Genomic DNA, 23,095 nt, shown 5'->3' on the forward strand with positions numbered 1-23,095 from the left:
ACTTGTTGGGGGTCACGTTCCTGTTGCACTATGCGACCATCAGGGCAGCCCAGCTTCCGAACACGATCATCATATACCAGTCGAGAGCTTTCAGCTATTCCTTTCAAACGATGAACAACCTTGCCTCATCCGCGTTGAGCGAACGTCATCTGCGCTTGCCCGGTACTCTCCAACCCTGAGGTTCCTCCTTGTCTCGACACTTGAAGATGGAAACTGCGCGCAATAATGGTCGTTGCAACGTTGGCGCACTGAGCACTGAGCACTGCGTCATAGGCCATCGGTCGTCGAAACCTCACACAGGTCAACATGCTCTTTCTGGCTTGGCCCCGCAAGCCAGGCTGCACCTGCTCTCTCTCGTTGCGGGCGTAGCAGCACTTGCTCTCTTGCCTTCGATATCGGAGCCTAATCACGGCATAGCAGGCCTTGGAGCCATATCCTCACCTTCCTGGACTTGTCTACTTCTTCCCTATCGCCCCCAGCTCCAAATCACGGCTATTCCACGATCACTGCTGAGCAGATTGCGTCTCGATACTACGTCCCTCTCATCCCAAGCACTGCAGCTCGTTCGTCACCGCCATGAGCTGTCAGAGCAGTGGGACGGCGGCCTCGCAGTCCAGCGGATCTGCCAGAAACCCCGCCGAGGCCGAGCTGCGTCTGCTTGACATGGACGGCAGACTGCCTCAGACTAGGGGTTATCGCAGTCAGCGCCTCTCCATCCCAGTCCCTGTGGCTGACGGCAAGCGTAAAGCTCCCAATGGCCAGGTTATCAGAGCCGTCTTCGACTTCACCACGTTCACGGACCAGCTCGAGTTCTACTATGCGCCTGATCGACATGTTCAAGCAGGGCTCCTCAGAATTCGCTAGTAAGTAAAACTTCTCTGGAAGAGCCCTTCGCATTGGCTGATCTCCATGCAAGTGATAATTTCTACGCCGTCAAACTCTACACCAGAGAAAACATTGAGATCATCGTCCACCGCCAGATACTCATCGCTGGTTCCCTCTACTTTGACTCTGCCCTGCGCGGCTTCTTCCGCGAGGCCGACACAGCCGAGATCTCACTCGATGATATCTCCTTTGACGACCTCATCGCGTATCTGAAGCTTGCCCACCGATACTTCTTCCTTCGATTCTCTGAGGAAGGCATGCCATCTGGTAATCTTTGGAAAGCTCAAGTTGAGAGGTATGACCGGAAGGTCTTCAGGAGGACTTGTTTTAAGATGCCCTTGATGGACCTTTGCTCCATCCTGCGCATCTTCGTTCTTGCCGATCGCTTCGCTTCGAGCAGCCTCGTCGTTTTCGTCCGCCAAATCTTCCTTAAACTCCTGGCGGCCACAAGGGACTTTTGGTTCGACAACAAGCACGCCAACGCCGATTATGAGCGCGAGGAACACCACGCCTTCATGAACAACTATTTGGATGCGTATCAGCTTCTCACCAAGTACGCATGCGCTGACGTCAAAGGCTATCTCAAGAATTCCATCATGGAGTCCTGGGTCAAGTTCCTTGGTTACAATGAGGGACTCAAATACGCCATGAAGCGCAAGATATCGGCCAATGGCGATAGATACAGCGCCTTTGAGACCGCTTGGACAAAGTTAACAATGCCAGGGGCATTCAGGCTCTTCGAGTCTGATGACTACATCGGCTACAACGAAGACGAATACTTGCGCAACAGGGCTTTTACCGCTGCATGTCTTACACATTGCACAATAGAACACCGCAACGCTCTGTTCGCGCAACTCAAGCGCCGCGCTCTCAAGCACAGACTGAGAGCTCAAGTTGAGCAGCGACCGTTTCCGGGTGAGATTACTTGGACATCGGTTGTTCGTCTGGCAGCCGGCGACAGTATCAGGGTCATCAACGAGGAACCGCTCATTCCCTCAGCTGTCGATTCCGATCTTTCACACGCCATGAAGACCTTGACCATGGAGGATGAAGCAACGAGCGACAGAGTCTGTGATCACATTACTCATCGCGACGGTAGCAATGTCATCTTTGATCTTCCCAACATCGACAATGTCAAATTGACCTTGAGTGATTCCGAGGACTCAGACGATTCGCACACTACCCAGTCCGACACCACCGATGATGGAGAGTGGGTGTCCTACGTACCGCAGCCCTACATGTCGCATTCACGAATCCTCGCGAGTGCGATCGACAAGGCAGAGTCGAACAGAGGAAGTGCCCAGAGTGCTGGTGTTGATCCCGCTGCTCAGAACTAGGGTGACAAGAAAGAAGATCAGCTCCAGCGCGGCGGCAATTCGACGGACGGCAAGCTCCCTCGCAACGACGTCTCTGGCGGTCACCTCAAGGCCCGAAAACCCAGCAACGGGAAGGAGCTGGAGCTCGACAGCGACTCTCCGTATGCTCCAATCAACGATCCCGACTATCTCTGCGAGGCGGAAAAGCAGAGGATCAAGGGCAAAGCCAAAGAGATTTTCCAGCCGATAGTTTCGGTTTGGGTACGCAAGAGCTTCAAGGGCCAACAGAGGCTGGGCGGCGCGCATGTGCGAACAGCCCCGTCCGGTCGACGCTATGGGAAGAACGCTAAAATTTTCGAGTTGCTACACGAGTACCGCCAGTGATTCTAGCACTATTGTACGGGTGTGCTGCTGTCTGTCCAGGTTCGGCTTGTTTCTACGGCGTCTGCGCCTAGGCAGGAGATCTGCTTCAGGGGTATGCGTGTCGGGCGTTTGATTTGTCAAGGGGATTTTGTACACTACCAGTTCCTACCAGTGTGGTCAGAATAGGCGTTGAGTCCATGCGCATTAAGATCAAGGTGAAAATTCCGTTAGCATCTTTTGTCAATGTGGCCACCGTGTAGCATCGTTTGAGGCAATTGAATCTTGAACCACATCTTACGTCAAGCGCTGGCACTCGAGATTCTTTAGGGACTTCTTCTCGATAACACCTTGCTCCATCTTCGCCGCCATCCGACAGGAAGCAAGGCGAGTGTAACAGGCTGCCATGTCGCCTTCTTGACCACAACAGTGGTTTCAGCTATAGTGACAGTCTTTACGCAGCCAAAAATTGACGTGTCCGTGACCACCAGGGTCAGCCTGACGCTTGAGTGTAAATCGGTCTTAATGGGGCTCATGCGATCCCTAAAGCCGGCATCTGTCTCGCCCCTTCTCCGTGGGGAGCCAGGTAGTAGGATGAGCCCCCTCCACTTCCCGATGCGTGACCAGCCTGCTGGGCTTCCATCGGCCCCACCACGACTTCTGACCATAGAGCTAGATGTGTCGGTAGTTGGGATATGAAGTGAAGAGCAGCAAATGGATGATCTGAACCCGATTTCAATTCGTTCAAGTTCATTTGCGTGCTCGTGGTTGCTGAGTGTCTCTGCCTGCGCGGCTGTCAATACGCTTCATCTCGGCGTGATGGCCGCGGGGTAGACGGAGATGGCACCGCTGTTTCACGTGCGACTTTCAACATCGGTGACTCGAAACTCCCTGTCGAAAACATCGTCAGTGCTGATATTTGGTAATGGAGACAGGTGCTTGTTGTGACAGCCCATCAACAAACTCAGTGCATCAGGCCCCAGGGAGGCGAACCTCAAGCGTCTCCCTTCGGGTGGTTTTAGATGCTTCAGAGGCTCTCTAAAGCACGCAAAATCCCCCCTCTCTCCCAAACTTTACTCTGATATCATGAAAAGACAGTGTAGGTAACAACATCGCCGGCCTGGCAGATAGTATGAAGTCGGACCTCTTGAGATTATAGGCAAACATCCGAGGAACTTGTCGCTTTTGCAGGCTCAAAATAAATATCACAGTAGAGACAGCGCCTCCTACTACCTCGTAGTAGTTCGAGGACTCGAGGAAGATGCAATCTCCAACCCGTAAGCCATGATGCATCACTTCACAAGCTCAGCGGTCGGACTAGGTGGACTTCGAAAGTCAAGCCACCGTGAGATGAGACTTCGAGGTTTATCCATGCTGCGCGGCAATCGATACGGGCGAATTCGCTTGTGCATAGTCTCGTGATGTGGCATTGTCGTGAATCTCTCGGGAGTCGGCTCCAGCGCGGCGTCGGACGTCGGGCCCACTATGGTCGGAGACAACCCCGATGGCAGGCCATGCATTGTTCTCAGCTCAACACCATGCCAGACCACGATCTCCGTGGTTCGGCGTCTGACCGCAAGGAAGAGTATCAAGAGGCAAGTTATTAATACGAATATGGCCCTCGCTGTGAGTTCCGTGATCGAGGCAACATCTCGTCAGCCACCATCAACATTCTCACCTCCTCACCACATACTCCACCACCATGCCGAATTATATCAAGTCCGCTCAGCGTACCTCAGCCGGGTTCGCGGCTTCTTCACCCGAAGTCGCCACACTCGTGAGCAACGTCATTTCGGAGATTCGAACCCAGGGTGATGCAGCGGTGCGGAAGTACTCTGCCAAATTTGACTCTTGGGACCGTCCTTCCTTCAAGCTTTCTCAAAAGGAGATTGACGAGGCAATCGCACAAGTATCTCCACAGGTCATCAGCGACATTAAGGAGGTGCAGGAGAACGTGAGGAAGTTTGCACTCGCCCAATTGGCCTCTCTCACCGAGTTTGAGCTGGAGATCCAGCCGGGCGTGTTCCTCGGGCAGAAGAACAATCCCATCAACCGTGTCGGCTGGTAAGACAGAACCATGTTTCTCTGCACCAGGGCTTTTATTGGTTCTCAGAAAACGAAGCTGACAAGATGTACGACAGTTACATTCCCGGAGGTCGATATGCGCTGCTCGCCAGTGCACACATGACCATCCTGACGGCCAAGATCGCCGGCGTCAAGTCCGTGGTTGCCTGCACACCCCCTATCGGCGGCCTCCTTCCCGTCGAGACCATCGCAGCCATGCACCTCGCCGGCGCTGACGAGATCCTCATCGTCGGCGGTGTCCAAGCCGTGGCGGCCCTGGCCGTCGGCACAGAATCCATCGCAAAGGTCGACTTCCTCGCCGGACCTGGCAACAAGTTCGTTGCCGAGGCCAAGCGCCAGCTCTTTGGCGAGATCGGCATCGACCTGTTCGCTGGTCCGACGGAGGTCCTTATCGTGGCTGATGACAAGGCTGACCCGTACACGTGTGCCGTGGACCTGCTCTCCCAGGCGGAACACGGCCCGGACACGCCCGCGGTGCTCATTACGACATCGGAGGCGGTGGCCACGAGCACCATTTCCTGGGTGGAGGAGCTTCTCAAGATCCTTCCGACGGCTCCCATCGCCTCGGTCTCCTGGAAGGATTTCGGCGAGGTCGCTGTGACGGAGACGCTCGATGAAGCGTTTGCTCTTGCCGATGCGTATGCCTCGGAACACGTGCAGATTCTGACCGAGCGTCCCCGCGAGGCTTTGAAGAAGATGACGAACTACGGCGCCCTTTTCCTGGGTGAAAACACTTGCGTGTCATATGGCGACAAGGTTCGTAGTGACCAAGAAGTAGTGAAGTGCGGGCACTGACCAATGCAATAGTGTATCGGGACGAATCATGTCCTCCCAACCCTGAAGGCTTCGCGGTACACCGGTGGTCTTTGGGTGGGCAAGTACCTGCGAACGCAGACATACCAGGAGGTGCGGAATCCCCAGGCTAGCGGAGAGCTGGGCAGGCTGTGTGGTCGGGCGGCCCGGGCGGAGAAATTTGAAGGCCACGCGCGGTCTGGTGATTTGAGGGCACAGAAGCATCTGGGGGACAAGGTCGCATGGATTGAGCAGAGCCGTGTCCTGACGTAAGGGGAGGCTAAAACTCACACATTCCCGGTTGATAATCACGCCAGAACTTAGTTTATCGTCGCCTTATGGTCATTTGCGTTTTTGAGGATCCATTCCTTGAAATGAAAACATTTGGTTTACGTGACGAATAAAGCGCAATGTCCATTCAGTGCCATGTCTGGCGGGCTTCAGGAGCTACATGTCACATGCAAGACATAAACAGAGCTATGTTCAGCAGGTTACGTGTTGCACTTCGCAGCGGAAGTATCGAGATTAAATCGCCATCTTAGATAGCATTTCTTTCATTATCGCCCCAATTTAGTCAAAGTGACACGTTTGAATCATTTTCTCATCTTCAGCAATTCCTCGGAAACCGCCCTCGACATGTCCTCAGACGCAGTCTCCCACAATAGCTTGAGGGCCTCGTTGCCGCAACCTTTAGCGAACGTGTTCGCGAGAGAGATTCTGAACTGAGTGATAGCCGGTAGCACCATTTCACAAGCATCCCATCCGTTGCAAAAGCCCTTGACGGCGAGGCAACGGGCTGCCTCATCTTTGGACTGGAAGGCTGTATTGCTTCAAGATTTTTGGCGAGCATGAAGAATGGCGTCGATTGATTTTGCCGCTTCGCGTTTAATTGCCGCATGCTGGAAATAGTCCGCTGCAGTCCAGAGTTTGATGGTTTGGGCGAGCCGATTCGATTTAGGCATGTTTTCGGAACACACCTTGAAGGTGCTGCACAAGGCAGCTTGATACGCTATTGAGATGTAATGGCCCAGGCTCTGGGTAGTGATGATTCCGACTTCCAACTTGATAAAACGAGTGCTGCTCTCTGCAAAAGGCTTAGTCAAGGCCGTTTTGAAGTAGTCGGATCCGTGGATGAGGATATTCTGATGGACAAGCCATTCTTTATCGCCACATTTCACGGTGATGATTGGCTGTGGGTCCCTGAAGATACTCAAGTTAGTACATCTTGCCTATGTTTACGCTGCAGAGAGTTCAGAGCGGCGGAGACTTGCCACAAGTTGCATACTTGGTTCTTGACGGTCTCCGGCTTCTTGGTATGAGCCTCGGCCCCTGCTGGGGAAGCTGGACTAGTCATGATGCCAGCTACTGGTGGTGGGAACCCTCAAGATAGAATCGAAAGGACGGGTACAACTTTGTATCGAGTTTGTACACCCCAATATCAAAACCACTCATGAGAGCTCATGGTCAAGACTCAGGTGATGAAAGTGAGTTCAGTGCCTTTAGTATTCAGAGAATGGGAAAGTTGTGTAGAATAAAAGTTTGGGGATCCTGGTACTTATTCAAGGCGAAGAAAGGTTTATTCCGCAGGAGCAATTGCCTCGGACGTGGGGTGTTTGTCGTGGCTGGGAAAGAACGTAAGTGGCCACGGATTCACCTCCTAATCTCTTGGGGCAACTACAAGAGGTAGGCCCTGCGTTTCATGTATTTAGTGAAATATATGGGTTTGTCTATTTAAAATCCAAAATGCGCCAGATTCCGCAATTGCCAACGATATCGTTGTCTCAGCTTCAAGGGCTGCGTCCTCGTCTGCATCTGCCCCTGAAATATGTATGTAGTGATGTGAACATTGTATATAGGGATAATCGGCTGAACGACTCGAGCCTCGGATTGCATATGCAGACGGAAGGTATGGATACATACATGTGGGCCTCGACTTCAGACTGTCATCCGCCTGTCTGATCGCCAACTGTGGAAAGGGCAACAACCATAAAAGAGCAGTGCAACTTCATCAGAACATCATGAGCCAACAGGCCGGTGTCGCCCCTCAGGGGCACACCCGAAATAAGTCGGTCACAAAGTGTAAGTCGTCCGGGTGAAGCTGCATCCGCAAGCCCCATAAGCCTAGACCAAGGCACTCAACCACAGGAGTCTGGCGGACTGAGCGACTCACGACATGCCATAGACGTATGCTAACCCATCAACAGCGTCTCGTCCAAGATCGTCAACTAAGGGCCCCCTCGATCTTGCAGAGTAGGACCCCATCCTTATTTGCGGCAGGGACGATGCTGACACTCCCAGCACCCCCCTCAACGACCCCCTCTCGTCGCCCTCACGCCTCGAACCCCTCCAGCCCAAGCGCGCCTCGAGCCAGCGCCCACCAGGCCACCCATCACCGAGCTTCCGCTCGCCAGCCCCGTCACCCGCCCCGCCTGCCGTGCGCGCCTCGATCACCAAGAACTTCAGCTTCCTGCTGCGCCCCGAGATCTACCAGCCCCTGCTGCCGCTCAACGTGCCCGTCGCCTTCCGCAACTCGACCAAGCAGCCGCGGCCCGATGCGCCGCTCGCCGAGCTGCTCCGCCAGGGCCACTTCCGGGCCGCGGCCATCTCGGCCGTGCAGGAGCTCACGTCGGCGTCGCCCCGCGCGGCGCCCGTCGACCCGACCGACTACCGGCGCATCTTCGACCTGCTGTACACGCGGCTCGCGTGCCTGACGCTCTGCGACGCGACGTCGACGGCGGCGCAGGAGGTGCGGGCGCTCGAGGACCTCAACAACGCGGCCATCTACGTCGACGACGACACGGGCGAGCACCTCGTGCCGTGGGCGCTGCGCGTGCTCAACGTGCGGCTGCAGGCGCTCGGGTTCGGCGACCCGCGGCGCGCCGTCATGAGCTACCACGACCTCGCGCGCGAGGCGCGCGACCAGGGGGCGCGGGCGGCGGCACGGCACGACGCGGCGGCACGGGGGCTCTGGCGCGGGCGGCTGCACGACCTCGGCATCCAGGTCGCCGGCGCGCTCGTGGAGATGGAGGACCTCGCGGGCGCGGCGCACCACCTCGGCACGCTGCGGGATGACGGCGACGGGCGCATGGCGCTGACGCGGGCGCTGCTGTGGCTTCATCTCGGGGACGTGGCCTCGGCGCGGCGGTGCGTGCGCGGCGCTCACCAGGGCGCGGGGCGGCACGCGGAGCAGGTCATCCTGGCGCTCTGCGAGATGGCGGACGGGGCGTACGAGGCGGCGCTGCGGCTGTGGCAGGCGCTCCGGGACGAGGTCGACGACGAGATGGTGGGCGTCAACATGGCGGTGTGTCTGCTGTACACGGGCCACATGGACAAGGTGAGCCTCCCGGCCGCACAGGCAGCTGGTGCGTTGTCATGCTAACAGGTGGTGTAGGGCCGCGAGGTGCTCGAGAGCATGGCGGGCTCCGGCCGTTCCTCGCACACGCTGCTGTTCAACCTCAGCACCATGTACGAGCTGTGCACGGAGAGGAACCGAGCGATGAAGATCAAGCTCACGGAGAAGCTGGCGGGGCTGGATGCGACGGAGAGCGGGTGGGAGAAGACGAATGCCGACTTTAAGCTCTGATGGGGGATGATTGGCAGCACAGATGGCAGCACAGATGGCAGCACAGATGGCAGCGCAGATGGCAGCACAGATGGCAGCTACAGACAGGGTACTGAATTTCACCATGGCGATTCTGATCATGTCATATCGTTGATCCGTGTAGCGGCGCCGTCAGAGGCATTCTGACAGCTCTCTCTCTCTCTCTCTCTCTGGCAATCCCCTCGCAGATGGCCGCTACAGCTGGCCGCTACAGCTGGCATGTGGCAGCTGGCATTCGCAGCTGGCATTACAGCTGGCATCTGCACAGGCCAGCATGGCGTGCTCCTCGTGCAGCATCCCCTGAAGACGAAAGCCAGCCAATCGCGAGCAGGGGAGGCTAGGTGGAGCTCCCCCGCAAAAGGTTCCTGATCCACAGCGCATCGCCATGATCAGCACTGTGCCCTCCCGCCTGCGAGTGCCATAACAAGCGTGCATGTCCGCCTGTCTGCCCCATGTCCACCCGCCTATACGTGCCGCGTCCACAGTGCAGCCAGACGACACTACGCCGGACGCGGTACCTCGCACCTCGACAGCTCTCCACCCGCCGACGCCAACCCCCGTCATGTCAACACTGCAGCGAAACATGGTTCATCGGACGTCATGTCACTCGGCAGCACACGTCCGCCGACGGGGAACCTCTGTCGTGCCCACGCAACCCCGGGCCTCAGGGCGACGCGTTCGCACGCTGCAAGACACACAAAGGCCCCTGCCTGCCCTTACTCACTGCCCTGCCCTGCTTGGCCCTTTCCTTTCCGTGACGCTGGATGCAGTGCCGATGTCGTAGTACTCGTCGCCAGAAGGCAAGGTACCGTCGCCAGCAGGCAAGGTACCTCCCTCCCTCCCTCCCTACCTACCTACCTACCTACCTGAAGGTACTACCTTTGGGGAGTAGCAGCAGCTGTAGTAATCAAGAGATACGTCCATCCGTACGAGGAACAGTAGCACTCGGCAGCTGGCCACCACCACCACTGGCCTCCCTCTTCCTCGCACTTCATCTTCTTCTCTCTCCTCTTCACACGCCTGCTCCCCCAGCCCTTTTCCATTCCTCCCCCATCCCCCTACATCGCCAATCACCATCGAAACCCATCCCATTGCCATCAGCACCTCCGTCTACAGCTTCAGCTCGCCTCCGCCGTCTCGCTGTCCCCCCGGAGCATCCTCTCGTCCCACCCCCGCCCCAGCCAGCTACGCAACGCGCGCGCAAAGACAGAGAGAGAGAGAGAGAGAGAGAGCCACAGTGCGCTTTGCCCTTACGTCATCGCCATGGACGCCAACCCTGCCCCCGGCGCTGTGCCAGCTGTTGCCAGCATCGACCAAGGTGAGCAAGCCGTCCACCATTCCCGCAGCCCCATTCACAACATGATGCATCGCCAAACTTCTGGGTGCGCGCGGGCGCATTGCTGATCGGCCGTCGGCGGGAAGCGAGGGGCGGTGCGAGGGGCGGTGCGGCGCCAATGCGATGCGGTGCGGCTGCCCGCTGCTGGGTCGTCGTCCGTGTCTCTGCGCACCAGCCAGCAGGTGGCCAGCAAGCCCAGCCGAATCGCGAACCCACGTCCTGCTGATGGCCTGCTTTCCCTTTCTTTGTTCTTTTCCTTGCTTGTTCTGTGCACATTGAACACGCTGCTGACGTGCCGTCCAGTCGTAGCCGACGAGCCGGCTGCTGCCGCGCCTGCCACCTCCTCTCTCGGTGCACCCGCCACGGGCGCGAACCCTCTTGCTGCCGAGGACGCCAAGACGGCCGACGAGCCTGCTGCGCCCGCGGCCCCGGCTGCCGCTGCTGCGCCCAAGGCGGCCACCGTCGAGGATGCCTCGGACAAGGGCACGCCCGTCGCCGTGTCGGGTACGGCCGCGGACACGGCCATTGACACGGCGGCCGAGCCCTCGAAACCCATCCCTGGACTGACCTCGACCGAGGCCGCCGCGCCCGTCACGGCCGAGACGACGGCCACGGACGCCGTCAAGGACGCCGCGGCTGCCGAACCCGCCGACAAGACGGACGTCACGGCCGACGAGCTCGTCCAGGACAAGCCCGTTGGCGCCAATGGCGTCGCGTCCCCGAACAAGGACGCCGAGATGACGGGTGCTCTCACGGAGACGGACGCCGCCCCTGCTTCTGCCGCCCCTGTTGCTGAGGAGCCCGCCGCTGCTGCTGCTCCTGCTGCCGCTGACAAGCCCGCCGAATCCGACGAGCCCGCCGCGCCTGCTGTTGCCGCCGCCGACAAGAAGCGCAAGGCCGACGAGCTCGAGCCCGAGGGCGACGGCGCGGCGGCCACCAACGGCGACGCCAAGAAGAGGAAGCCCGGCCGCCCGCCCAAGGCCGTCACGGCCAACGGCACCGAGAACGGTAACGGTTACGGCGAGGACAAGGAGGGGCTCGGCGAGAAGCTTGCGAAGAAGGTCAAGAAGGTGCTGCCCATGCCTGGCAAGACGGCGCGCAAGACGCGCAGCCAGGGTCCTGCTTAGGCACGGATCGAGTTGTTTGCTTCCGTGGCTGCAGGTGGCCTTTTTTTGGGGGGGGGGGGGGTTGCTAACGAGGTGGACATGTGATGATGGTGGACTAACACGGTCGATTGCCAAGGTGGACTGACATGGTGACTGACATGGTGACTGACACGGTGGGCACGGTGGACATGACAACACGGTGGACACGGAGGTGGTGCTGGTGTTTCTGTGCAATGGGTGATGTTTTTTTCCACCTCGGTTTCTGGGTCTTGCGTGTTTTCAACGGGATGCAGGCAGCCTGACACAGTCGGACGATGGCTATCGTGATGACTGGCAGACTGGGCGGGCTGGGTCCGAGTTGTACATAGGATGACGAGCTGCGATGCTATGCGCACAAAATGGAAGGTTCTGCTTTGTCTGCATGGCGTGATCCATCCGGCCTGCTCCTCGGCGCTCGACAATGCTGTGCAGTGGTATGCATAGTCTGTGTGCTCTTCATCTCGGTATGCCTGCTACATGGCATGCCCTCGGGAGCGTACTCTTTGGTAGTTCAGGCCAGTTGCACCTATCTGAGGGCACCCAGCAGCGACCGAGAGGATAGACGGCATTGTACCAATCAGCAACTGATACGGCTCGAGCTTTGCACTTGGTTCTCGTGGGCATGCCGTCCTATGCTGGAAGCACAGTCTGTCCCCGTAACGCTCGCGATGTCCACGTGAGAGAGGCGTCCCAAGCGCAATCGAAGCACCTGCCATTATTGGCCGGCGCAGACCAAGGTCGATCATGCTCGAGCATGCTCAACCCTGTGCCTGCAACGCAGCGATTGATGCCAATCCCGACACATGTCCACAGCTGCAGGCGAGAAGGTGTCGCTGAAGCCCAGGTGCCATGCTATCGAGTCACGGTGCTTGTTGACAGCAGGAGACAAGTCAAACGGTACAGCTCACCGTCCTCCACCGGTACAGATCACCGTCCACCACCGTTTCCATTCGCCAAAACGCTCGTCCCGGCCCCAAGGAGAGAGACGCCAGCGCCTGACTCAAACACCCAACCCCCCCCTCCTCGTGTCGACCACAACAAACCAAGAAACAAGTTGCATTCCTCGGGCGGCCTCACCTGTCCTTTCTGGCACTTCAACATGGGGAAAAGGCCCCCGATCATAGGGTCGTCCGCGGAGACTGAGGGCATCGGGGGAGGAGAAAGAGCGCGTGACGTCAAAGGATCAACAAGCGTGCCCTCTTTTGAGCCCATCCCTTCTTCCCCCCCCCCGGCTCCGCTGCTCCGCTGCGCTGTGCACTACTGTGCTGGGTCGCTCGTCAGATCTTGCCCCCCCCCCCAATGCAATGCGCAGCAGCTTGTTTGGTCCCCAAGCTCCCTCCGCGGGACCTCGGTGGGGATCGTTTTTCCCTCTTTGGGAACCTGTGAGAAAGCTTGGTGCGTGCCCGTTTGAGCAAAAAAAAAAAAAAAAAAAGTTGGGACAGAGAGGGTGCCGATCGCGTTGGCGTGCTTGGCACGAGTGGCAAGTGTAGAAGGGTCGAGAACCCTTGGTTTTTTTTTCCCTTGTGAGAGCCAGAACGACAGAGTACGTGTTGGTGGTTGGCATGCATTTGGCTGCAGGTGTTTCCAGCGAAGAAAGCAGCTTGTGGGTGAATCGTCAAGCTTGTTGGCAAGTGGCCGGGGCGCGGGAACCAGTCATGATGGCTTCGTACCTGATTGTTCGTCGCGCAACTCCCTCGTCGGCATGGCCATCCTTGCCGTCCTTGCCATCCCGTTCAGCGACCCAATGGGGCTCTCTGCTGCATACAGAGCACCCTCATCAAGAACCGACCCCCAAGACGGACCCGGTAGCCCGCGTCTCGCATAAACTACTGAAGCACTGCCTTTGTGGGCCTCGTATTCCGACCCAGGCTTGCCAGGCTCGGCTTGCCAGGCTCGAGGGTGCCAGGCGCGAGGACGGCCCAGGCTCGAGGGTGCCAGGCGCGAGGACGGCCCAGGCTCGAGGGTGCCCAGTGAGCAGTGACGCCAGCGGCCGTCCCGGGACGCCGACCCCACCCGACGGGCAAAAAATAGCACAGCGCATGCCAGGGACCTACTGTCGACGGTGTCCACCCGACAGCACAGTGTCCACGACAGCACAGTGTCCACCCGACAGCACAGAAGAGGGCCTGTGGATTGGGTGCACGGCGCTCGCTCAGGAGGTCGGCCAATGGCTGGCATGGAGTGACGCCAGACGCGGCTCTCTGCCTCAGTAGGTACGTACGGTACCAACAGTACCTAGTACCTAGGTCTGTCTGCCTGTAGTGCCTGCGTCCCTGCGTGCCGGGGAAGAATTTTCGGCGGCTGTCGACGGTTGTTTCGTGTCGAGGGCGCTGACGACGCTGCGGAGGTACCTCGACGTGGGTGCAGGCCGTGCGGCGAGACAAGTCACTCTCGGGAAACGCCAGCCCACCGTTTCGGCCTACCGCTACAGTTTTGCTGGCGTGCCTGGTAGGTGGCAGCCCGGCCGGGCAGGCCTGCACCCACACCCACTGACTTCATCACCAGATCCAGAATGCATGCCGTAGCGGCATGCTCGACACACCCTCAACGTCCTACGTCCTGGTCCTTGTTCCTGTGCCTGTTTCCTGGGCCTGTTTCCTGGGGCATCCCCTCCACCGACCCCCATCCCCCCTCCTTTCACCCTACGTACAGTCCTGACTTTTCTCTCACCCTCTTCCATCTCCATGCTCGGCCCCAGGAACATCGGCCATCTCTTCCTAACAACACGACCGTCCCAGATCGCCCACTCGCTAGAGATCGGACGTCGTCACGACACACGAGAACACGGACGCACAACGCAAGAAACACCAGCACAGCACAGCATTTTTTTTCCCTCTTTCGTCCCTCGTTGAGCCGTGCTTTCTGGGACCCGTTTCAGTAGTCGATCAACGACCACACCCCCCGGACAGTCCACCAACGTCATTTCCCGAGTGTCAATTCGTCGTGGCCACCGAGTGCAAACCACCCTTTTGCACCTTTCCGTCTCTCTTTCTCTCTCGTCCCCCGCGGCGACAAGCATCGATAGCCAAACGACGAAGACGACCCGTCGTTCGTAACACACCTACCATTGCGGCTGTTTGGTAGACCCTTTTCCTCGGGATACGAACGTCACCTGCCGACCTGCCCTCCTTTGGGCCCCCGACATCACCTCTACTACACAGACACATACAGCCACACAGACGCATAGACACACCATGGATCCCGTCTTCCAGAGGATAAGGGCCCGGCAGGACAAGTTTGATGCTGGGCAGGAACTGCTGGATCTCTTGCAGGACCCCTTTGCCGGACAGGTATGCATTGCCGTTGCCGTTGGCCTCTCGTCTCGACACCTACTGACGTGACCCTCGACAGCTCCAACAAACCTCCTTCTTCGCTGCCCTCGGTACCTCGGTCCTGTTCACGCTCGGCATCGCCATTGCCTTCTCCTTCCTGCGACCCTACAACCAGTCCGTCTACGCCCCCAAGACCAAGCATGCCGACGAGAAGCACGCCCCGCCGCCCATCGGCCGCAAGCTCTGGTCCTGGGTCTTCCCCCTGTGGAGCACCACCGAGTACGAGTTCATCCAGTACGCCGGCATGGACGCCGCCATCTTCATGCGCTTCGTCGAGATGCTGCGGAACCTCTTCGTCACCCTGACCGTCTTTGTGCTCGCCATCCTGATCCCCGTCAACCTCACCCAGGTCGACGTCTCGGGCGAGGGCCGCGCCTGGCTGGCCATGCTGACGCCCTCGAACGTCTGGGGCGACGCCCAGTGGGCCCAGGTCACCGTCGCCTACGGCATCAACGCCATTGTCATGTTCTTCTTGTGGTGGAACACGAAAAAGGTCCTGCACCTGCGCCGTCGCTACTTCGAGAGCGACGAGTACCAGAACAGCCTGCACGCGAGGACGCTGATGGTGAGTTTTTTTTTTTTTTTTTTTTTTTCCCCTCTTCGACCTTCGCCGTCGTGGCCTGCCACCCCCGCCCAGAGGCCTGCTGACCACCATGACAGCTCTACGATCTGCCCAAGGACCGCAGCTCCGACGAGGGCATCGCCCGCATCATCGACGAGGTCGTCCCCAGCTCCTCCTTCTCCCGCACCGCCGTCGCCCGCAACGTCAAGGATCTGCCCAAGCTCATCGCCCAGCACGACCACACCGTGCGCAAGCTCGAGTCCGTCCTCGCCAAGTTCATGAAGAACCCGGCCCAGCTGCCGCCCAACAGGCCGCTCTGCAAGCCCTCGAAGAAGGACCCCTCGTTCAGCACCTACCCCCAGGGACAAAAGGTCGACGCCATTGAGTACCTGACGCAGCGCATCAAGACGCTCGAGGTCGAGATCAAGCAGGTCCGCCAGAGCGTCGACAAGCGCAGCTCCATGCCCTACGGCTTCGCCAGCTACTCCGACATCACCGAGGCCCACAACATCGCCTACGCCTGCCGCAAGAAGCACCCCCACGGCTCGACCATCAAGCTGGCCCCGCGGCCCAACGACATCATCTGGAACAACCTGCCGCTGTCGGCGTCCACGCGCCGCTGGAGGCGCGTCATCAACAACCTGTGGATCACCCTGCTCACCTTCATCTGGATCGGCCCCAACGCCATGATCGCCGTCTTCCTCGTCAACCTCAACAACCTGGGCCGCGTCTGGCGCGAGTTCCAGACCGAGCTCGTCGAGAACAAGACCTTCTGGGCCTTCGTCCAGGGCATCGCCGCGCCGGCCATCACCTCGCTCGTCTTCCTCGTGCTGCCCATCATCTTCCGTCGCCTGTCGATCAAGGCCGGCGACCAGACCAAGAGCGGTCGCGAGCGCCACGTCGTCGCCAAGCTGTACGCCTTCTTCGTCTTCAACAACCTGGTCGTCTTCTCCCTGTTCAGCGCCACCTGGACCTTCGTCGCCGGCGTCATCAACCGGACCGGCCACGGCGCCGACGCCTGGGACGCCATCCTCGAGGAGAACATCGCCGACACCCTGTTCCTCGCCCTCTGCACCGTCAGCCCCTTCTGGGTCAACTGGCTCCTCCAGCGCCAGCTCGGTGCCGCCATCGACCTGGCCCAGTTCTGGCCCCTGATCTACAGCTTCTTCGCCCGCAAGTTCTCGAGCCCCACGCCGCGCGACCTCATCGAGCTCACGGCGCCCCCGGCCTTCGACTACGCCCCCTACTACAACTACTTCCTCTACTACTCGACCATTGCTCTGTGCTTCGCCGGCATCCAGCCCATCACCCTGCCGGCCGTGGCCCTGTACTTCGCCATCGACGTCTGGCTGAAGCGCTACCTCCTGCTCTACGTCTTCGTCACCAAGACCGAGTCGGGCGGCATGTTCTGGCGCGTCGTCTTCAACCGCGTCATCTTCGCCACCATGCTCGCCGACCTCGTCTTCTTCCTGACCTGCTGGGTCCGTGGCGAGGGCGCCCACCACACCCACGCCCTCGCCATCGTGCCTCTGCCGTTCCTCATGCTGCTCTTCAAGTTCGTCGCCTCCCGCCAGTTCGACGACAAGATCCGCTACTACTCGACCCTCAACGTCGCCAAGCACCCCGAGAGCGGCCTCCAGAAGGAACAGCGTCTGCGCAGCGAGAGGCTCGCGTCGCGCTTCGGCCACCCGGCCCTCTACAAGCCCCTCATCACGCCCATGGTGCACCAGAAGGCCCAGGCGACGCTCCACATTGTGTACAAGGGCCGTCTGTCCGACGGGCGCGAGGCCGGCGGCATGGACGGCATGTCCGTCTCTGGCTACTCGGACACGTTTGCGCTGGACCCCATGAACGCCGGCAAGCCCGGCAAGCAGATGAACACCCACGTGCCCGGCTTCGAGTTCGTCTCGGACTCGCACATGGACTTCGAATTCTACAAGAACCGACCGGAATTCGCCGACGAGCACGGCCAAGGCGACCTCTTCGGCGCCGACGCCGACAGGATGAGGCCCGGCACCCCCGGTTCCCACGGCGGCGAGTCCGACTACTCGCGCCCCGGCACGCCCACGATGAACGCCATGGCCGGCGGCATGACGGGCTTCAACCGGCCCCTCCACCGCGCGCCGACCCACGAGTTCAACACGGCGGCAGCAGGCTACCACTCGCCCAACGGCGGCCGCGCCTCGCCCGGCCCTGGATTCCCGCAGGGCATGGGCTACGACCGCTCGCGCAGCCCGCTGTACGCCAACGGCAACGGCAGCAACACGGCACTCGTGCAGGACGCGGCGGGCATGGGCATGGGCATGAGCATGGGCGCGCCGGCGCCCAGCTACAGCAACAACAGCGTCGGCGGGGGCCGCGACCGCAGCGTCGACAGCTTCCGCATGGCGCCCACGCCGGGACCCAGCACCGGCGCGCTCGGCGGCGGACCGAGGGGGTATAGCAACCTCCCTCAGGCCGAGGCCGACCAGAGCCCTGGCGACGCGGACCCCAGCCAGTACGACTACTTCCGGGGCAACGCGCGCAGCCAGAGGCGGCCCGGCGAGGGGTGGTAGAGACGGCCGCGAGAGTGCATCGCTCGTCTCTATCTGTTTTTCCTTTTCTTTTTGTTTTCTTGGATCGCACAAAGCACTGGGCGGCGTTGGCAGGGTTTTTTTTTTTTTTTGCCGAGAGACTTGGGGTTTTGTTTCCCTCGCTCTCTTGTTCTCTTACACTGTACGGCACGGCTCCGCGTGGCTGTGGCCTGTTCATAATCCGGGCGGTAGACCTGTACAAAGCAAAGCTCATGATGGATGAAAAGCGCGGCACTATAGACTGGATCAAGTGTGAGGACGGTAGAGAGCATAAGATTTTAATCCACAGTGTAGAGTCATCTGCGGTGTGGGCGGGAAGCATTGTTCCAACTGGGATGCATGACTTGCGCGTGGGACCTGTGCAAGTTTTGGTGTTGTCGCTCTACCCGTTGACTTTGTGTTCACATTGCAGAAGACAGGATGCAGAGCCAACGCTGCTCGACCAGGCTATCTTTCTCAGGTCGGCATTCCGCCAATCACAATCTGACCAGCCGCAGAGTAGGCGTATCACTGGTTTCCAGTACGTCAATACGCAGGGGATGACTCCCAGCTCCCGGCAGCATGGTTCACAGGTTCAAGCATGAGCATCACCTCGGACGCCCAGTCGACAGCCGATGGCCACGTATCAGTACTCGGCCGTCGATGACAGGACGATCCGGCTCGTCACGCTCCGCCCCGGCACGCCGACCGACGCCCTCTGTCTCCACCTGCACGCGCACTCGCTCGACGACGCCGCCACGCTCCCGGCCTATGAAGCCCTCTCGTACGTCTGGGGTTCGCCCGCCGAGACGTTCCCCGTGACCGTCGACGACGGCGCGACGCTCACCGTGTCGCGCAACCTCCACGAGGCGCTGCTGCACCTGCGCGGCCCGGCGGCGCCGCGCACCATGTGGATCGACGCCCTCTGCATCAACCAGCAGGACCTCGGCGAGCGCGCCACGCAGGTGCAGCACATGGGGGCGCTCTACCGCGGGGCGGCGCGCGTCGTCGTGTGGTTGGGGCCCGAGGCCGACGACAGCGCGCGCGCGCTCGAGCTCGTGGCCTGGTACGCGGCGCACGTGGCCGTCGACTGGCGCAGCGGCACCGTGACGGCGACGCCGTCGGCGGCGCTCGACGCGAGCTGGTTCAGCCGCGACGTCGCGCTCGCCATGGGCGACCGCGGGCCGGGGCTCGTCCGCCTCGTGCTGCGGCCGTGGTTCCGCCGCGTGTGGATCCGGCAGGAGATCTTCCTCGCGCGGCCTGGCGCCGCCGTCGTCCAGTGCGGCGCCGCCGTCGTGCCGTGGAAGGCCCTCAAGGACGTCGCCTTCTGGCTCGGCACCAAGGAGGTCCACTACTACCCGGACGTCGTCGCTGATCTCGAGCGCAACGCGCCGGCCCTGTTCGCCATGGACCGCGTGCGCGCGCTCGGCGAGGAGGTCCCGCGCGGCCTGTTTGCCACGCTGAGCGCCGCCGTGCTGTCGAGCTGCACGGATCCCCGCGACCGCGTCTACGGCATGCTCAACATGCTGTCCGACGAGGACCGCCGCGCCTTCCCCATTGTCGCCGACTATACCCTCCCCATGGGCAACCTGTACCGCGGCCTCGCCCTCGTGTGGCTCGAGCGGCGCAAGAGCCTGGACTTTCTGACCTATGCCGGTCTGCACCACCCGCAGGCGCTGCACGACGGCAAGTTCCTGCTCACCTGGGTGCCCAACTGGACGGCGCGGTGTCCGGGCGTCAAGACGGCCCTGCCGAACGCTGGCGGGTTCGTGCCGTGCCGGGCCAGCCTCGTCGGCCGGGAGACGCTGCGAACCTGCGGCGTGAAAGTCGCGCGGCTGGCCAAAGTGGTCTGCGACAGCACAAAATCCAACACGCTGTTGGCCGAGTTCTCGGACCTCAGAGAGGCGTTCTGGGCCGTGCGCAGAGCCGAGACGGCGTATCAGGGGTACGATGACCTCCTCGAGGCCTTTACACGACTGTGGTTCGGCAACCAGTTCCGCGACAGGACGGTGCCGGCCGCGCGCGACACGGGGCACGACATGGCCTTTGACGAGGCGAGGGCGTTGATGCAGGCCACGTTTGACGAGGACAGGGCCACCAGCCGGACCATGAACGCTGTCGAGGCCCGCTGTCTGACCGTGTTTCGCAACCGCCAGCAGAGGGGCATGGTCTGTCTGACGGACGACGGCCATGTGGCGCGCGTGCCTGTGGCGGCACAGGTCGGGGACGTTTTCTGCGTGCTGCCCGGGTGCCCTTCGCTGCTTCTCCTGACGCCTGCGCCTACCGTTGGGGATGGTCGCGGCTTTGCCGAGGTGGGTGAGGCGTACGTGGATGGGTTCATGAACGGCGAGGGCATCTTTGGGCCGCTGCCTACGGGGTGGACGGCCGTGTGGAGGGACAGTCCTGACGCGAGTGAGGTGGTGCCTGCTTTTCTGCAAGACGGCGAGTCGGTTCCTACGTGGGATGATCCACGGTTGTTCGCGCGAGGGTTCTTGAGTGAGAAGATGAAGGAGAGCGCGACTTGGAAGGAGGCGCTAGAGCGGCGGATGACACTGACGGCGGACGTGTTGAGCAGTAAAGGAGTGCCGCTGGTGGATATTGACTTGGTGTAGCATTTGCTGGACTTGTATGTATGCTCTCGAAGAGATGACAGTGGAAGTGCCGAACCAAAAGACAAGAAAACAAGCGTTCTATGAAATCATCAGCAGGCTGAAGGCTCGAAATAGATATGGATGCACCGACCTATAAGTAAAAAGGTCATACAAACCTAATCTTCCCTGCCAAGGTCATGCCCAAGGTGCCATTCCTTAGATTCGCAACCTTTGTGGCGATAGCAAGCAGATGATAAATTCTGTCAGTCGTATTAAACATTATTCATGGCACTAGCCGGTATCCATCCCCCCCGATACCTACAATCCCAATGTGCCCTCCTCAGCAAGCCTCCTCGACCACTCGGCAAGATCGCTCACTACGCCCTCGACGAGCTCGGCACTCACAGTCTTCTCCTGCCACGTCATGGTCCCCGAAATCTCTCCGCCCACGACCCCCGCGAGGTTCAGCGTCATCGCCGGCCCCGACATGAGCGCCGACTGCGCGAACACGGCCCGCGTGATGCCCCACCCGTTGTCACCCACGGCCTTGAGAGCACCTAGGTTGCTGACCTCCCACGTCCAGTCGTGGGGCTTGCCGTCGGCTTGGCGCAGGTAGGCATGCCAGTCGCCGACCCATTTTAGCAGGCCCGTAACGTCGTCGCGGGGCAAGGATGCAATCTTGTCGTGGAAGGAGGTGGCAATGGCCGACGCAGCTTGCCAGACGAGCGAGTCGAGGTCGGAGCCGTGGCGGGCGCGGAACTGCGAAGTCATGGCAGCCGTATCAGGGTGGATGAGAGAGGTGACGAGGACGGCCATTTGCGAGGACGTGTCGAGGACGGCGGGATCGACGAGGCGCCGCGCGCTGATGGAAGAGCCGTGGACGAAGTTGGGGGCCGTAGTGGCGGGCAGGCGGCGGGCAAAGGAGAGGAGGGCCAGGGCGTGGTAGAGCGGTGTCAGAGTCGTCGCGTTGGCGCGGGCGGCGGCGAGGAGGGCCGAGGATGTCGCGTCGGGCAGGGTGAAGAGGCAAACGTTGGTCTGAAAGGAATTGGCCAGATTGACGTGATTGCCGGTCCAGGGGACGGGGTTCGGCTTTGCTTTGAGGAAGTCGGGACCGAAGGCTTTCCAGAGGGTTCGCAGGAAAAAGGGCCAGCTGATGGAGAATTTGATGAGCTCTTCCTGGGGCGGCGGCAGGACAGCAGGTTCGGAGAGGGTGAGAAGGCCGGCTGAGGATAGAGAAGGAACGGGTGCCGGCTTGGAAAGAGCTTCAAGGAGCTGTTTGTGGAAGATGGCGGAGCTGGTACCGTCGCCAATGGCGTGATGAAAGGTGTACACAATGTCGAGGGCAGTGAGATGCCCATCACGGGCATTCAGAGGTACGACGGTGACCTTCCATGGCGGGCGCGTTTCGAGGTCAGGCCAGCGGGTGCCCAACTGCACGGCAAGCTGCTTTTCGAGCACGGCATCGGCCGCAGCCACCTCAATCGGTTCGAGCCATCGAATCTGGGCGGAGAGATCGATGACAGCGACGTGAACAAAATTCGGCTGCTTCGAGTCTTCGCCGGTGATGCCGACACGCATAAACGGCTGCTTCAAGACAACTTGGGCCACGGCTTGCTCAATGGCGGGACGCAGAGCCTTGGTGTTGCCAAGTTCGGAAGGCACATGATAGCGACAGGTGGTCGACACAGCAAAGTAGATGCCCAATGAATGTCTCGAGGTGGAATACTGTTCCCTGTTTGTGTCAGGGGTGGGAAGGGGGAAGGGCCTCGTTGTGAAGAGACTCACAGCTGGCCACACGGCCTTACTACAATCTGACCGGCCATTATGGGTTGCTTGGAGCAGAGCGAGGTTCCAGGGAAACAAGCAAGTCAGTCGCTTGCGCAAGCGGCAGAGAAATGCGTAGGGCTGAGCGCGTGGTCGGGGGTTCTTAACAGTCCGCCAAACCAAAGCCTCAGCCACGACGTTGACGCAGGTCCAGGTCCCAGATCCCAGATCCCAGACCAGAGACCTTGCACGCACGGGAATCGGACAAGGGGCATGCCGACGGGATGCTGGCGACATGTGGGGCCCATGAGAGACTGGGCTCCGAGAACGCCGGACGGGTGATCATGACTAGACAAAGAATGTGGTCGCTGTTGGTGTTGAATGCAACAATCGAGTTTGTATTGTTCTTGGAGCTGGATACGATTGTTTCTGGTGTTCAAGTGCATTGGATTGGAGGCAGTTGCCATTGGCCTATGATCAAGCAGGACAGGCATGCACAGCACCATTCGCGCCTGCTTCCAGGTACGACGCAGCTTGTGCAACGTGCCTGCCTGCTAACCAAGTTGCCTACCTAGGTAGGTAAGCTTGCTAGGTAAGTACCTTGGGTAGGTACCTATGTACTGTGCTCAGGTACATTGTCTTAATGGCCCAGGCACTGTACCTACCTAAGGTGCCTTGCCTAGGCACGTGGGTACGTACCTGGGCAAGGCCTGTTGCAATAACGCTAACCTGACGGAGCCGAGACGGACCCTGCCATCAACAACGGTGGATCCC

At 60.0% G+C, this 23,095-nt stretch overlaps 7 protein-coding genes across 7 annotated transcripts; 6 read left to right on the top strand and 1 right to left on the bottom strand.

The window, feature by feature from the left end:
* Nucleotides 1-576: 576 nt before the first annotated feature.
* On the top strand, nt 577-2,585 carry D7B24_007253 (uncharacterized protein; the record flags this gene model as incomplete). The annotated part of the gene is made up of 3 exons (XM_028641365.1): nt 577-863; nt 917-2,198; nt 2,250-2,585. The coding sequence occupies 3 exons, from the start codon at nt 577-579 to the stop codon at nt 2,583-2,585; spliced, it is 1,905 nt and encodes a 634-aa protein (XP_028494575.1).
* A 1,678-nt stretch (nt 2,586-4,263) lies between these two features.
* On the top strand, nt 4,264-5,711 carry D7B24_007254 (uncharacterized protein; the record flags this gene model as incomplete). The annotated part of the gene is made up of 3 exons (XM_028641366.1): nt 4,264-4,625; nt 4,703-5,402; nt 5,454-5,711. 3 exons carry the CDS (start codon nt 4,264-4,266, stop codon nt 5,709-5,711), a joined length of 1,320 nt encoding a protein of 439 aa, XP_028494576.1.
* A 1,745-nt stretch (nt 5,712-7,456) lies between these two features.
* On the top strand, nt 7,457-9,021 carry D7B24_007255 (uncharacterized protein; the record flags this gene model as incomplete). The annotated part of the gene is made up of 4 exons (XM_028641367.1): nt 7,457-7,517; nt 7,643-7,688; nt 7,737-8,772; nt 8,830-9,021. 4 exons carry the CDS (start codon nt 7,457-7,459, stop codon nt 9,019-9,021), a joined length of 1,335 nt encoding a protein of 444 aa, XP_028494577.1.
* Nucleotides 9,022-10,302: 1,281 nt separating this feature from the next.
* Nucleotides 10,303-11,502, top strand: D7B24_007256 (uncharacterized protein; the record flags this gene model as incomplete). The annotated part of the gene is made up of 2 exons (XM_028641368.1): nt 10,303-10,357; nt 10,679-11,502. The coding sequence occupies 2 exons, from the start codon at nt 10,303-10,305 to the stop codon at nt 11,500-11,502; spliced, it is 879 nt and encodes a 292-aa protein (XP_028494578.1).
* Nucleotides 11,503-14,714: 3,212 nt separating this feature from the next.
* Nucleotides 14,715-17,969, top strand: TMEM63C_2 (Transmembrane protein 63C; the record flags this gene model as incomplete). Its single annotated transcript, XM_028641369.1, has 3 exons — nt 14,715-14,810; nt 14,872-15,417; nt 15,513-17,969. The coding sequence occupies 3 exons, from the start codon at nt 14,715-14,717 to the stop codon at nt 17,967-17,969; spliced, it is 3,099 nt and encodes a 1,032-aa protein (XP_028494579.1).
* Nucleotides 17,970-18,601: 632 nt separating this feature from the next.
* Nucleotides 18,602-20,578, top strand: D7B24_007258 (uncharacterized protein; the record flags this gene model as incomplete). The annotated part of the gene is made up of 1 exon (XM_028641370.1): nt 18,602-20,578. The coding sequence occupies one exon, from the start codon at nt 18,602-18,604 to the stop codon at nt 20,576-20,578; it is 1,977 nt and encodes a 658-aa protein (XP_028494580.1).
* A 297-nt stretch (nt 20,579-20,875) lies between these two features.
* On the bottom strand, nt 20,876-22,618 carry D7B24_007259 (uncharacterized protein; the record flags this gene model as incomplete). Its single annotated transcript, XM_028641371.1, has 2 exons — nt 20,876-22,282; nt 22,343-22,618. The coding sequence occupies 2 exons, from the start codon at nt 22,616-22,618 to the stop codon at nt 20,876-20,878; spliced, it is 1,683 nt and encodes a 560-aa protein (XP_028494581.1).
* Between the last annotated feature and the right edge of the window lie 477 nt (nt 22,619-23,095).

Source organism: Verticillium nonalfalfae (genome assembly GCF_003724135.2).
Source record: "Verticillium nonalfalfae strain VnAa140/NRRL 66861 chromosome Unknown scaffold_57, whole genome shotgun sequence".
In the NCBI taxonomy this organism is placed as follows: Eukaryota; Fungi; Ascomycota; class Sordariomycetes; order Glomerellales; family Plectosphaerellaceae; genus Verticillium; species Verticillium nonalfalfae.